The sequence below is a fragment of the Tupaia chinensis genome, unplaced genomic scaffold (genome assembly GCF_000334495.1).
Source record: "Tupaia chinensis unplaced genomic scaffold, TupChi_1.0 Scaffold000146_1, whole genome shotgun sequence".
Taxonomy (NCBI): domain Eukaryota; kingdom Metazoa; phylum Chordata; class Mammalia; order Scandentia; family Tupaiidae; genus Tupaia; species Tupaia belangeri.
In genome coordinates, this window is record NW_006159616.1 from 16,141,106 (window position 1) to 16,154,851 (window position 13,746).

A 13,746-nucleotide genomic window follows, 5' to 3' on the forward strand; every position below is an offset into this window, starting at 1 on the left:
CCACAGGTGCCGCGCCTCCGGCCCGCCACGTGACTGGACTCCGCCCCCTGGCCGCGCGATTGGCCGCCCCCGCTGGCTCTGCCCGCGCGATTGGCCGCGCCGGTTGGCTCTGTGGGCCTCCATTGGCCCGGGGGCGGGGCCCGAGCAGGGCCGCCGGGTTACATAAGCGCAGGCCAGTGTACGGGAGCGACGGCCCGGGAGCACGTTACATAACGCGTGGGGGTCGGGCTGAGGACAGTGTTGGGCCAATCCCGGCAGGCCGGCTTACGGGCGGGAGGCGGAGCGATGCGGAAGAGGCCCCGCCTCCTGCACGCTGCGGGGCAGCGCGGCTGTGATAGGGTTCGGGAGCTTAGTCGGAGACCCAACCCGGAGGCGGAGTGGGCGGGGTCGACTCGGCCTCCACGTGAGAGGCCGGAGGGGCGGGGCGAGCGGACTTTGTCCTGCGCGGTCTGCGGTCTGCGAGACCGCGGGTAGATCTCCGACCAGGGAGCCGTGGGCAGGCGGAAGAAAGCTTTGGACATCGGAGTGCTTTCAGATCGTCTTGGGTTTCCACTGTTTTCATCTTTCCGCCCCTTCTCGCTCTCCCTCCGACAAATCCTTTAGGAGAATGAGGTGGGCTTGGCGGACCTGGTCATGTAGCAGCCCCAGTAAAAACCCAGCCCCATTTTCAGAATTTGGACGGTGGATCTTTCCCTGGTCTTCCTAAAATTACATATTTATTTGGCCAGGATGAACTGGAGGAATACACGGGTAAGACACTTTCAAAAAAGGGAAAACAAGGGACCAGCAGTTAGCGTAATGGCTATGTCGCTGGACTGCCACGTAGTTCAACGCGGTTCGAGTCCCGGACCCAGTGGCTTAAACTCATGCCGGTTGCGTGTGCCTGTGTGCCCAAGATCCCGAGAGGAGAATGGAGAAGGGATTGCGGCGTGGCCATCCCTCCTGGGGGGTGATTTCTCGCTCTTTGTGTCTCTTTGTCTGTCTGGCGAGCGCACAGGCCCTATAGCAAAAACCTCTCAAAAAAAAAAAAAAAAAGGGAAAACAAAAACAGTCGAAGCTTTTTAGACCATATCTCAACCCATCCAAAATGAAAGGAACAGTGCAGAGCACTGCCCTTTTGCACGGCTGCCTGGCATATCGAAAATACTTTGTTGGATGAAAGGAACTGCACAAAAAGGGGGAGGGAGTGAAGTGGGGGCGCTGTTCCTATTAGGTATTGGATTAAACCACCTTATTTATTCAAATGATATCCTACGTTGGATCTACTCTGAAGCTATTGTCAAACTGCATTCACTCAGTAGTTATTGAGTGCATATCTGGGCAGGGATGATGGAAGCCCCTGGGGATAAAATGGTGAACCAAAGTCCCTGCCACTATACATGGCATTTAAAAAATGTATAAAGGCAACTATGATTGACTGATTGAAGTAACTTCAGAAAGTGTAAAGTACTCTGTAGAAAATAAAACAAGCTGGGCCAGCTAGAGGCCTAATGGTTAAGGCAACTGGATCCCACATGGTCAACTGTGGTTTGAGTCCTGGACTCAGTGGTTTAAAAAAACACAGCTGCCACGTTATTGCCTGCCCAAATTCCAAGAGGAGAATGAAGAAGGGATTGTTGTTTTCCATACCCTTTGGGGGTGTGTTCTTTCACTCCCTCCTACAGATGTGCACACATCTAACAGAACATTTTAAAAATATAAACAAAGTTGGGCTGGCCACACACCTTAGTGGTTAAGGGAATGGGATGCCATAGAGCTGCCATTAGAATCTTGGCCCTGGAAACATGGGGGAAAAAAAACCAAAAACAAAAACAAGGGCACGCAGGTCACATGTGCAGGGTGGAGAAATGGAGAAGGGATTGACATGACAACCCCCCATCAAGGAGTGATTTTTCCCTCTCCTCCTCCCTTTGGCCCTCTAGCAATTAAAAAATAAATACATAAAACAAAAGAAACTAATGGGATGATGTGTAACTAGGATAGAAGTGGAAGGTGAAGAAGGTAAGAGACCCATCAGTCTGGAGACCAGGAAGACCTCTGAGAAAGCGAAATTGAAACCTGAGTGAAGAGAGGAACCTGCCACAGGGGTGGGGAAGTGGACCCAATACCAGCCAAGGTCCAGGCTGAACAAGTTTGTTGAGAAACAGAAGGACAGTATCCTTTCTTGAAAGATATAGTGAGAGTGGTGTGAGATGAAATCAGAACCCAAGGCCCAGGTCATGGTGGGGCTTGTAACTAGGGAAAGTAATTCAGTTTTCTGTTGTAAACATAAGCGAGTCACATGTACCAGGTGTTTATTCTATGATAATATGGAATAAGGGTGGAAGTATGTACAAGGGGAAAGACGGCAATACAGAATGAAGCCATGTGTTTGGAGATGTTCCTCATCCACACTTATTTATCCCGTGTCGCACATACACCACAATCTAGTCCACCTATATGGGCCAGCGCCACACATCACTTTAGAAAAAAAGAAACTTGAGTCAAATCTGAACGTTCTGGTTAATGGTATGACAACCAGTTCCCTAACTCATTTAAACTGAAAAACACTTTCCATTAGGGGAGTAGTTTGCTTCTATTCGCTAGGGTATGGAGAAACACAAGGATGAGAAAAAAAGGAGTACCTAGGGTGTGGATTGGTGAGAAAGGAGAAAAGTGTAGTTTGGTGGTTCATGTGGGGGTGCACAGCCAAGTGACATCTTTAGGACTTGGACCAGGCACAGCTATTCCTATACAAGGAACCACAGATGCCAGAGTTTTGTTTATAAACACTTTATTCAGGTCTTTATAGCTGGCAAGTGCCCAGCTAAATGCACAGATACAAGCAAGGTATTCTGGGTTAATGCAGGAACCACTGGGTTACATGGCACTGAGCATCAAAACCAGGGAGAGAGCACCAAGGTTTCAAAGTCAGACTTGGCCAGAGACTGTGCTGAGAGCAGAATAACGTCTGGACACTGACGGCGAGCTGTTTCCTTCTCACAGCTGAGCGTACTGAATGGCATGTCCTCCACACTAACTTCAAACATGCTAGAATAGATATTAAAGAAATGGAACCCACGTCCTGGTGCACCTCGGCTGTTGTTGCTTTGTAAACCATACGAGCATGTGAACAAGAATTTCAGAACATTCTGGTAACGAGAGGGCACAGAGCAGAAAAGCCTGTATGTTTCTCCCTCAGTGCCTCCTTGCCTGTTCTCACTCACAACTCCCGTCTCTAAGTCACATACCTTCACACTGAATGAAACACAATTCTGTGCTAGAAGTGTGAAAATAATTCCTTTTTTTTTCATTTATAAACACTTTATTCAGGTCTTTGTAGCTGGCAAGTGCCCAGCTAAATGCACAGATACAAGCGAGGTATTCTGGGTTAATGCAGGAACCACTGGGTTACCCGGCACTGAGCATCAAAGCCAGGGAGAGAGCACCAAGCTTTCAAAGTCAGACTGGGCCAGAGACTGCTGAGAGCAGAATAATGCCTAGACACTGACAGCGAGCAGTTTTCTTCTCTCAGCTGAGCGTACTGAATGGCACGTCCTCAACACTAACTCACTTCAGTGATGCTAGGGGAATAGATGTTAAAGAAATGGAACCCACATCCTGGTGCACCTCGGCTGTTGTTGCTTTGTAAACCATATGAGCGTGTGAACAAGAATTTCAGACATTCTGATAATGAGAGGGCACAGAGCAGAAAAGCCTATGTGTTTCTCCCTCAGTGCCTCCTTGCCTGTTTTCTCTCACAACTAACTCCCGTCTCTAAGCCGCATACCTTCACACTAAATGTCTCCTGTACACAGCAAAATTCTCTCAGATGGCAATTACGACTTCTAAAGAAGCAGCTTGTGCAGGCAGCTTCCAATATTAAAGAGCATGTCTCTGGTTAGCTATCCTCCATGAAGAGAGTCACTCATCCCTCATCAATGCCCAATTGCAATCTAGAAGACTGACTTAGCAAGTACTATATGAATAAACACAGAAAACAAACTCCAAAAACCTAGTCTATGAGGACTGGGCCAGATAATGAGCAAGTTCATAGATGGTCTTGCTTGAAGGCTACAAAATTGTGCTCACATAATTATTCACGATGTAATAGCATCCACAGCCGATGAGCTCCAGACTGCTGGGTAAACTGTAGGTAGGAGATGGTGAGAGTCTAGCTCAAACCTCCTCTAACTCCTGAAGAAATGCTGAGTCAGAAGAGGGATTACGCCATCTACAGCACTTCAAAGGCAAGAAAGGCCTGTCAAGATGTCTTGATATAACGTTCACACACAATAGTACAGTTTTCATTTTTCATTTTGAAGGGCACCCTGAGTTCCATTTGGCACTTCTTTGAATTTATCTGTCAGGAATAGACTTAAGGACATTCTATCTGTATTTAAATTTTTGGCAAAATAGAAACTTTGGTCATAGCCATAGTTCTATAAAAACTTTTTACAGGGGTCATTTCTGATTAAAATAATGTTTTTAGCAAATGCTACATAATAACAAGGAAGTAAACATCTTCATATCTAATGTAAGAGCAAAAACTCTACCAGCATCTTATTTTAAATGTAGCGAGAGTCAGTAGTTGTTACAAAAAGTAGAGGGTTCTCTTACAGGGAATCAGAAAAATATCAAAATAAGGCACAGCCTGTTGTCACGGATTTGTGTTCGGCAGTAGTGTTCTTTCTGGAAGGCACAAGTTGAAAATTTGACTACCCAAATGTTTAAAATATGGTTCTGAGAATAATGCCATTTGACAAAGGTAGCTAACTTGGAACCAATTTCCTTAACTGGAATCAATGGCGATTAATTAGTGACAACACTACACCTGGATTACAGCACTCTGGAACTTACGAAGTATGCTTCATCAGCCCGTGTGTAAATCTGTAAAGGCTTTGTGCAAAATGAGGGAGGGGCTGGCCACACTTCTAGTTTGGAGTGCATATTAAAAAAACAAAGGCACGGTTCCTAGAAATTGAACTTTACATTAAATAACAAAAAATAATCATTTTAGATATAACAGTAGGTAAGCTTGATAATATAGCAGGTTCTAAGTGAAAAGTCTTGAAGCGGTTTCTTGAACAGTAGGCTTCAGTTTCACTGGTTCTTCATGAAGAAACACTCCACACTAATAAGCAAGGGAGATGCAAAAAAAAAACAGGGAAAATAAAAGTTTAGTCTCTCAGTGCAAATCCAGCATCAGTATCAAAATGATGTAGTCTAAATGTGAACAGAAAGATCTGGCCGGTTTCCTACTAGCAGTGTCACTATATTCTATGAAGCACAGAGGAGACTAGAGTCAAAAGGAAGGACTGAGGTAGCCCTACATTCTTGTTAAGATGAAATATCCACTAACATTGACCCATCAATTAAAGGAAGACATGTTTCTCTAAATAGTCCCCGAATATGGGCCAGCAGGGGGTATGGTGGTGAAGACAATAGAAATGAACAAATTTTCTCTAATAGCAAAAGATTAATATTTATATTAAAAAACTCAGACTTATATTGACTGACTAAAATTAAAACAACAATAAACTAACATTTCTTTTTTTTTAATAATTATTTACTTTATTTTATTTATTCATTCACTTTATTTTTTAGTTTGACCAGAGAGAGACAGAGGGTGAGAGTGAAAGAGAGAGGAAGTGAGAAAGCAAGCCACCAGATTCAGGACTTGAACCCTGGTTGGCCATGTGGGAGTGTCCAGCGCCTTAACCACCACGCCACCTGCTAGTCCCCACAATAAACTAACATTTCTAAGTTGATTCATTTATTTTCCCTAAATAAGAGGGCCATGAGAGTCAGCCTTGTGTGTCATGTTTTACTGATGTACCACGGTATGGCCCCTAAACTAACATTTCTGAGAGAACTCTTAGTGTGAGTTCTTGTACATACAATCATCTGTGAATACATGGAGGAGACTTTTCCAATGAGTTGAGCACAGGTTAACTCACCAACAATGATGATGATGACAATGATCAGAACAGTAATCCCTATGGCCCACATCTGTAAAACAAAACAACAAAAACCAAATAGCCATAATGTGCTTACTGAAGAGTATCATATGATATTACTCTAGTCACAGCGACAGACATTACAGTGCACTGCTATCTAGAATAATTCAAAATTTCTAAAGCCTAAATTTGATGTTCTCAATTAGGGCCTGAAAGTTACTTATCTGCTTTTATCTGCTTTTTAAAAGATATTCAAATGATCTGTGGTCCCTACAGAGGCATTTGTTTGTATACACACATTTTCCACACAAAGAAGGGCTACTAAACTTGTCCCACATGACTGCGAATAACAATTCTAAACAAGCCAAGAGCGGGATAGATTTGGGATCTGGTCACAGCACATTTCCTTTCTCACTGTATAAAATCTGCTTCGGGCCATGCTCTTTATGGGGCTGCTTGCTTTCTTCTGTTGAGCACTCTGTGACTGACTGCCATTTCTTCCCCTTGACCTTGGAGCCCTTCACAGAAAACTACCTGCAAACTGCCTGTCCATCCCAGCTTCCCTCCTCCAGTCTGCATTCAGGGCTCTGCAGGGTGGAAGTCTGCAGAGATTAATGTCGAAATGACTCTGGACATTCTTATTCCGTATGCTTCTTAAGATCAGCCACAGAACATGGCTTCTGGTTGTGGGGAAAGGGTACACAATCGGTGTTTTAGATTCAAACCCACCTCCCTGGTTCCTAAGAGTATGTTTGTAATTTTTGTCAGCTCTCTTGGAATGCAGAGTAGACTTAATGTAAAGATTGGTTGTACGAGAATTACCTTGCAATTCTTCCACCAGTATTTTCTCTTCAACTTGGCAGCACTTGTTTCAAACTGAGAAGCTCCTGCCTGCAGCGCATCTGCACGGTCATCTAACTCGGAGAGTTTCTGATCTCTTTCTAACACCTTGTCCACATTGACTCTCATTATGTCCACCACCTAAACGCATGTGATCACAGCAAATGACACATAAAGGGAGGGAGAAAAAAAAATTCCGATAAAATCTACTTGCAGAGTTTGTTCAAGTTGACACTTTATTATTTTGAGTCAAACTGTCATTAAAAAACAAAAAGATTTAAAACTGTTCTCACGATAAAAACATTCAGCAAACTAAGGATAGAGGGGAACTTCGTAACATGATAAGGGTACTTATGGGAAAACCTACAGCTGATATCATACTCAGTGGTGAAAGATCAAAATATTCCCCTTAAAATCAGGAATGAGACAAGAATGCTTACTTTTACTACTGCTAGTCAACAATGTATTGGAAGTTCTGGGCCAGAGCAATTAGTCAAGAAAAAGAAAAGGCATAGAAATTGGAAAGGAAGGATAAAACAATCTCTATTTGCAGATGATTCTCTATCTATGGAAAATCCCAAATAATCCACAAAAAAAACTACTAGACCTAATAAAATCAGAAAAGTTGCAGAGTACAAGAGAAACACGCATCCACTAATTGTGTTTTTATACACCATCAGGGAATAATCTGAAATTAAGAAAACAACTGTGTTTACAATAGCATCCAAAAGAATAAAATACCTAGGAATAATTTTTTTTGGTCACAAATAGGACTTTTTATTTGTCACTATTGAAAGTCTGAACTTTAAACAGATTCTTGGATTGGTGGTTCATATCCATCAGCATCATCTAGGAATAAATTTAATCAAGGAGGTGAAAGACATACATAATGAAAACTATGAAACATTGCTGAAAATTACCTAATTACATGCCAAGACTGGAAAACAATACTGTTAAGATGGCAGTACTTGTGAAAGCAATGTACAAATTCAATGTAATCCTCACAAAAATTCCACTTACTTTTCTTTTTCAGAAATGGAAAAGCCAATCATCAAATTTATTTATTTGTTTATTTATTTTTAGAGGTTTTTGCTATAGGGCCTGTGCACTCGCCAGACAAAGAGAGACAGACAGAAAGCGAGAAATCACCCCCCAGGGGGATGGCCATGCTGCAATCCCCTCTCCTCCATTCTCCTCTCAGGATCTTGGGCGCACATGCACACACACCCACGTGAGTTTTAAGCCACCGGGTCCGGGACGCGAACCGTGGTCGACTACGTGGGAGTCCAGCGACATAGCCATTATGCTAACTGCTGGTCCCGCCAATCATCAAATTTATATGGAATTTTAAGGGGCCCTGAATAGATAGAACAATATTAAAAAAAAAAAAAAGAAACAAAGTTCCAGGGTTCACACTTCCCAATTTCAAAACTCACTAAAAAGCTAGAGCAACCAAAGCGGTATGATATTGGCATAAGGACAGACAGACAGACAAAGTGAACAGAAATGAGAGTCTAGAAATCAACCCAAACATCTAAGATCAATTATTTCTGACAAGGGTGCCAAGACAATCCAATGTAGGAAAAGTGTCTTTTCAACAAATGTGGATAGCCACGTAGAAAAGAATGAAGTTAGACCCTCTCACCACAAATACAGAAATTAACTCAAACTGGATCAATAACCTAAGTATAAAGGCCAGAACTACAAATCTCTTGGACAAAAAACCAAGAGTAAATTCTCATGACTTCATATTTGGCCATGAATTTTTAGATTTGATACCAAAAACAAGATAAATAAAAGAAAGAAAAAAAAACATAAACTGGACTTCGTAAAAATTTAACACTTTTGTGCATCATGGGACATTATCAAGAATGTAAAAGACATCCTATAAAAAGGGAGAAGATAATTCCAAAATCACATATCTAATAAATAGAATTAATATCCAGAACACATGAACTGTAAGATCTTACACTTTGATAACAAAAAAAAATCAAACAATACGATTAAAACATGGGCAGAGGACTTGAATAGCCATTTCTTCAAAGATATTCAAGTGCTTAATCAGTACATGAAGAGATGCCCAACATCACTCATTTAGAGAAATGCAAATCGAAACCACAGGGAGCTACTAGGATGGCTACATGAGACAGACACATACACACACTTAAGCGTCGGTGAGGATACGGAGAAACGGAGTCCTAGGACTCTGCTGTGAGGTATATAAAATGGTGTAGCCATGTGGGAAACAGTTTGGTGGTTCCATAGGGAGTTAAACATAGATTTACCAAATGACCTTGCAAATTCTGTGCCTGGGTATACACTCAATAGAAATAAAAACATTATGTCTAAAAATCTGGTATGCCAGTGCTTATAGCGGCATTATTCATAATAGCCAGAGGCAGAAACAACTCAAATATCCACTTAATGAATGGATCAGCAAGCCATGGTATACATATACAACGGATTATCCACCATTAGAAGAAACAGGTACTAATAATTGCTTCTGCTTTGGCAAACTTGAAATCAGGCTAAATGAAAGATACCAGACACAAAAGACTACTTATTGCATGATTTCTTTTATATGATACACCCAGAATAGGCCAATCTATTGTAATAGAAAGCTGATTAGAGGTTACTATTGAATGGGAGGCAGGGGGCCCAGAGACTGATGACTAAAATGGGTAGGAGGTGTTCTTCTGGGGTGATGAAAAAGTTTTAAACTAGAAAGAGGTAATGGTTGTAAAACACTGTTAATATTCTAAATGCCACTAAAAGGTACAGTTTAAAATGGTTAATTACATGTCACATGAACTTCACCTCAATTAAAACAAAAACCTCCCCTAAAATTTTAGATTAAAAAAAAAAAAAGGATTGTGTCAGCCAGTGAGGTGGCGATTAAGGTGCCAGATGCCCCACAGCTCACTCCAAGGTTCGAGTCCCAGACGTGGCAGCTTCAAAATCATGCTCAGTGCATGTGCGTAGATGCCCAAAATCTCAAGAGAGAAAGGACGGTGGCCTGACCGTCCCCCGCCCAGGGGAGTGATACGTTACTTCCCCTCATCCTCTCTCTGGCAAGTGCACGCATCTCGTGGCAAAACTAAAACAAAAAGGACTAGGCCAGCTGTATGGTGCAGAGATGAGAAGCTGGATCCCACATGGTCATGGTCACCATGGTTTAAATTCCAGGCCTGGACAGCCTAAAAACATGCAGGTGCATGTACTGGCGTCTAAGACATGACAGACTGGAGGACTGGAGGAAGGAGATCATGGCATGACCAAACCCCATAGGGGGTGCTCATCTCTCTCCCCCATTCTCTCATATGCATGAGTACACTTAATCATGAGTGGAGGAGGAAAAATAAATTATTTAAACAATGGGTTAAAAAAAAGGATCCAAGTTGGCTTTTTAAGTAACCAAAAGTATCAGGCAGGATACACTTAGAATGGATTTCTTTCTATGAAAGTGCAAAATTTTTTCACAATTAAGTTCATAAACAAAACCATCAGATCAAAACCTTAGTATTACATTTAGACTATGGTTTCTAATTTTAACTCTGCCTTTTTTTGTACAGCTGAATGTGGAAAGACCAAGATGTTTTTGTTAAGACAGTGGAAGCTTTTAGTAATTTGAAAATACTAGTCTCAGTTTCCAAAAGTTTCCCATGCAAGTTCTGCTTTGGTACAGCAAAACAAGATTCTGTGAATGTTCCTAGCTCAATAATTCTATAAATCTAGATTTGTTGGACTATGAAGTTTGCCAGCATCTGCCTTCTGTATGTCAATGGGCAAACGTAAGAGATGAATTCTAGAGAGGCTTGCTTATGCTAAGCAACTAGTAAATTGCTACAAGACAAAGCATTTTGATTTGATAAAAAAAAATCTGACTGGAACATTTGATCCTGACTTGAGCGGTCTATAGACCTAATCCCTAACATTTATTATCTTTTCTTTATTAGAATTTTTAAATTTTTTGTTATTATTTTTAAACATTCAATAGCTATACAACATTCGGCTTATAAAGAGAATTTACCTAAAATGAAATACTTCTCAGACCAGACCAGTTGAGAATACTATACGTGTTATCAACAGGTCATAAACCATTTCAGTGTCCCACAAATGTCATGCCTATTTTTCTCTCCTGCTTTCCTTCCCTATATTCTTCCCTTCTCCCACCCTCCTTCCACATTGTCTTCAACGTTCATAACTATTTTTACTGCTTTTATGTCCTCCAATATTTTAATCTCTACCATAAAGTACAGATTGTCCAGTCAGTATATATTAAGTGGATATATACAATGTCTCTCTTTCATAGCCCGGCTTGCTTCACTCAGCACTAACTCTTCCATATTTGACTACTTTCTATAAAATGCCAGCGTCTTGTTTTGTATAGCTGAATAGTATTCCATGGAATATATGTGCCACACTTTTTCAATCCATTCATCTGTTTGTGGACATCTGGATTGGTTCCATGTCTTTGCAATCGTGAATAATGCTGCAATAAACATTGATGTGCAAGCGCTTTTCCAACTGAGCATTCTCCTGTCCTTTCGGTAGATATCCGGGAGTGGAATTTCTGGGTCAAATGATAGTTCTACTTGCAGATCTTTGAGGAATCTCCATATTGTTTCCCACAGTGGATCAATTTATGTTCCTACCAACCATGCAGGAGAGCTCCTCTTCACTTGTTACCCTATTTTATAAAGTGGTTCTTAGGAAATAAGTCATAGGAAAATAAGAAGGAAATTCACCAGGAGAGTAAGACTTCTGCCTAGATTAGGGCTTCCAGAACAGCAGGGGGGGGGGCAATTTTTTTGTTATATTTATGACACAGTCAAAATTTGCATTCACATTTTCATACTTTTCCTCAACAGAATTTCCAGAGGGCTCCCATGTTTGTTTAAAATTTATGTTTCTACCATTTCAGAGCAATACCTCATCTACTTGATTCTGCGTCTGCTGAAGTCTTCTACTGCTGCCAACAGCAGCACTTGAACCTGCAGGCACGTCTGCAGACCTAGAATGTGTGAAGGAATGAGCATGAGTAAAACATGACTCCAGATACATTTTCCTCACTAGAAAGATCTTATCCTAGGACTTTCAGTGTGAACAATTTTTTACACCAGAACTAAAGCAGGAATAAACAAATACATATACAGGAAAAGGAAGAAATCATTCCTGCAGTAATAACAAAAGTTCTAAAGGTAGTTTTTCTAATTCCTCTAAATTTCCAAGATTGTTCCATATGCAAAAATGACCAGGGTCTAAGGTGAGGAGGTGTAATAGGATCCACTTTGCATCAGTAAAGTACCTGATTCCAAGATAAAGTAAACTCTATTTTCCAATTTTTTAAAATATTACTTGTTTAAAGGCACACATCTGCTTAAATACACTCTATCCCCTCTTGATTTTTTTTCACTGTGGCAATAACTGTTTTCATAATCATGAACAATTATAAAATGTCCTTTTCCAATATGGAGAAACAGGTTTATTTCAAAAACTGGGTCAGGAACACCAGGGAGGACAGCAGTGGGAGAAGTGAACTGAAGCTAAGCTTACTATCTTAGCAAGGCACATGTCTTTTAAATTTTTCATTGAATGCTTATTTTTCCCCCATGCAGGTTTTAACCACTGTAGCTTTGGAAGTCCTTACTGCATCCATTACAGGGTTGGATTCACTTTGCTTTTTAAGATACACACAGTCTTGCCTCCCTAGACAGAATACAGGCTCTTGGATCCTATTAATACAGTACAGTTCTTTGTATCCAAGACAGCACCTGGCCTGTGCCTTACTGCACAGCAGCCCCTGATTCACTGATTCAACACGCAGTTATTTTACATCTACCACGTGTCTGACCAGGGATACAGCATATCTGATGGACAGCTGCCCTCTGAGTTTAATGTCTTAGAAAATAGGTAAGGCCATGCCTAGTTGTAGGCCCTTTGCATTTATTTTTCTCATTTAATTTTAACTCTTTTCAGGGCGATACTAATTTTACCCTCACTTTATAGATGAGTGAAGCCCTGGTTGTAAAGGTACACAGAGCTGGCTACAGTGGAGTTTGTGTTGAGACCAGGTCCTCTAGTATTCCAGGGATCTAGACCTTAACTACTGCGATCTACCGGCACCGCAGTCTCAGCAGAACACTCCAGAGCGGAATTCCTAAAAGAAACCGAGGGTTTCCGCCAAGGGTGAGCCACTGAGTAAACTGCAGGAAGAATAGCCCCTGTGTTTACAGTAGCATTTACTGATGTTACCACTGGAAACAACAGCTTCAAAGTGCTCTGGCCTAAGAGAACGAAAACCCACGGCTCAGTTAGCTTCTCGAGTGTCTGCTCCCAGCTAGCCAGTGGCCACTCTGGCCCTTGCGAGCTGTTCCTCTACAGAGCCGAGGTCCTTTTGCTGGGCACTTCCGGAGCCCAGCACAGCACCAGGCAGATTGGGCGCTCTGGATAAAGGGCAGCCTTCACCGCCCCACCTAGGAACTCCGGGGACCGGAGGCAAGGGGCGAGGCGCCAGGAATGCTGGGGAACTACTCGCTTCTTCCGGGGAGCCCCCTGCCGTCCCGCCCTGGCTCCTTCCGCATCCGCTCGAAGGCCGGGACGGTCGCAATGGTCGGCGCCCCGGCAAGACCAGTTCGGCCAGTCTGCAGCCCACACTTTTGGGGCCACCGCCCACCCCAGGCCTCGGGAGCCCGGCGAGGGCCCGCACGGCCTCCGTCCGCGTACAAGCCGTGGCTGGCAGCACTCGGGAGCCCGAAACCGTCCGGCATCGCGTAGCGTCACTCACATTTTGGCGGTGGCGGTCGAGGGTCGGTAGCGCTGCGCAGCAGAGACCCGAGGACTGGAGATGGGCGGGGCGGGGCGGGGCGACGCAACGAGGGCACGATGACGTCGCCGGGGGGGACGCACCGGAAGTGGGCGGAGCCGTCTGGAGGCGGGGGGGGGGGCGTGCTTCGCAAAGGGGGCA

At 42.8% G+C, this 13,746-nt stretch overlaps 1 protein-coding gene across 1 annotated transcript; it reads right to left on the bottom strand.

Annotated features, from left to right (window-relative positions):
* Positions 1 to 4,320: 4,320 nt before the first annotated feature.
* On the bottom strand, positions 4,321 to 13,640 carry VAMP3 (vesicle associated membrane protein 3). Its single transcript, XM_006145388.2, has 5 exons — positions 13,567 to 13,640; positions 11,712 to 11,793; positions 6,762 to 6,920; positions 5,940 to 5,991; positions 4,321 to 5,113 (listed from the first exon to the last, which is right to left on the bottom strand). Coding segments are annotated over exons 1-5 (315 nt in total). The 5' UTR covers positions 13,569 to 13,640; the 3' UTR covers positions 4,321 to 5,093.
* Positions 13,641 to 13,746: the final 106 nt, after the last annotated feature.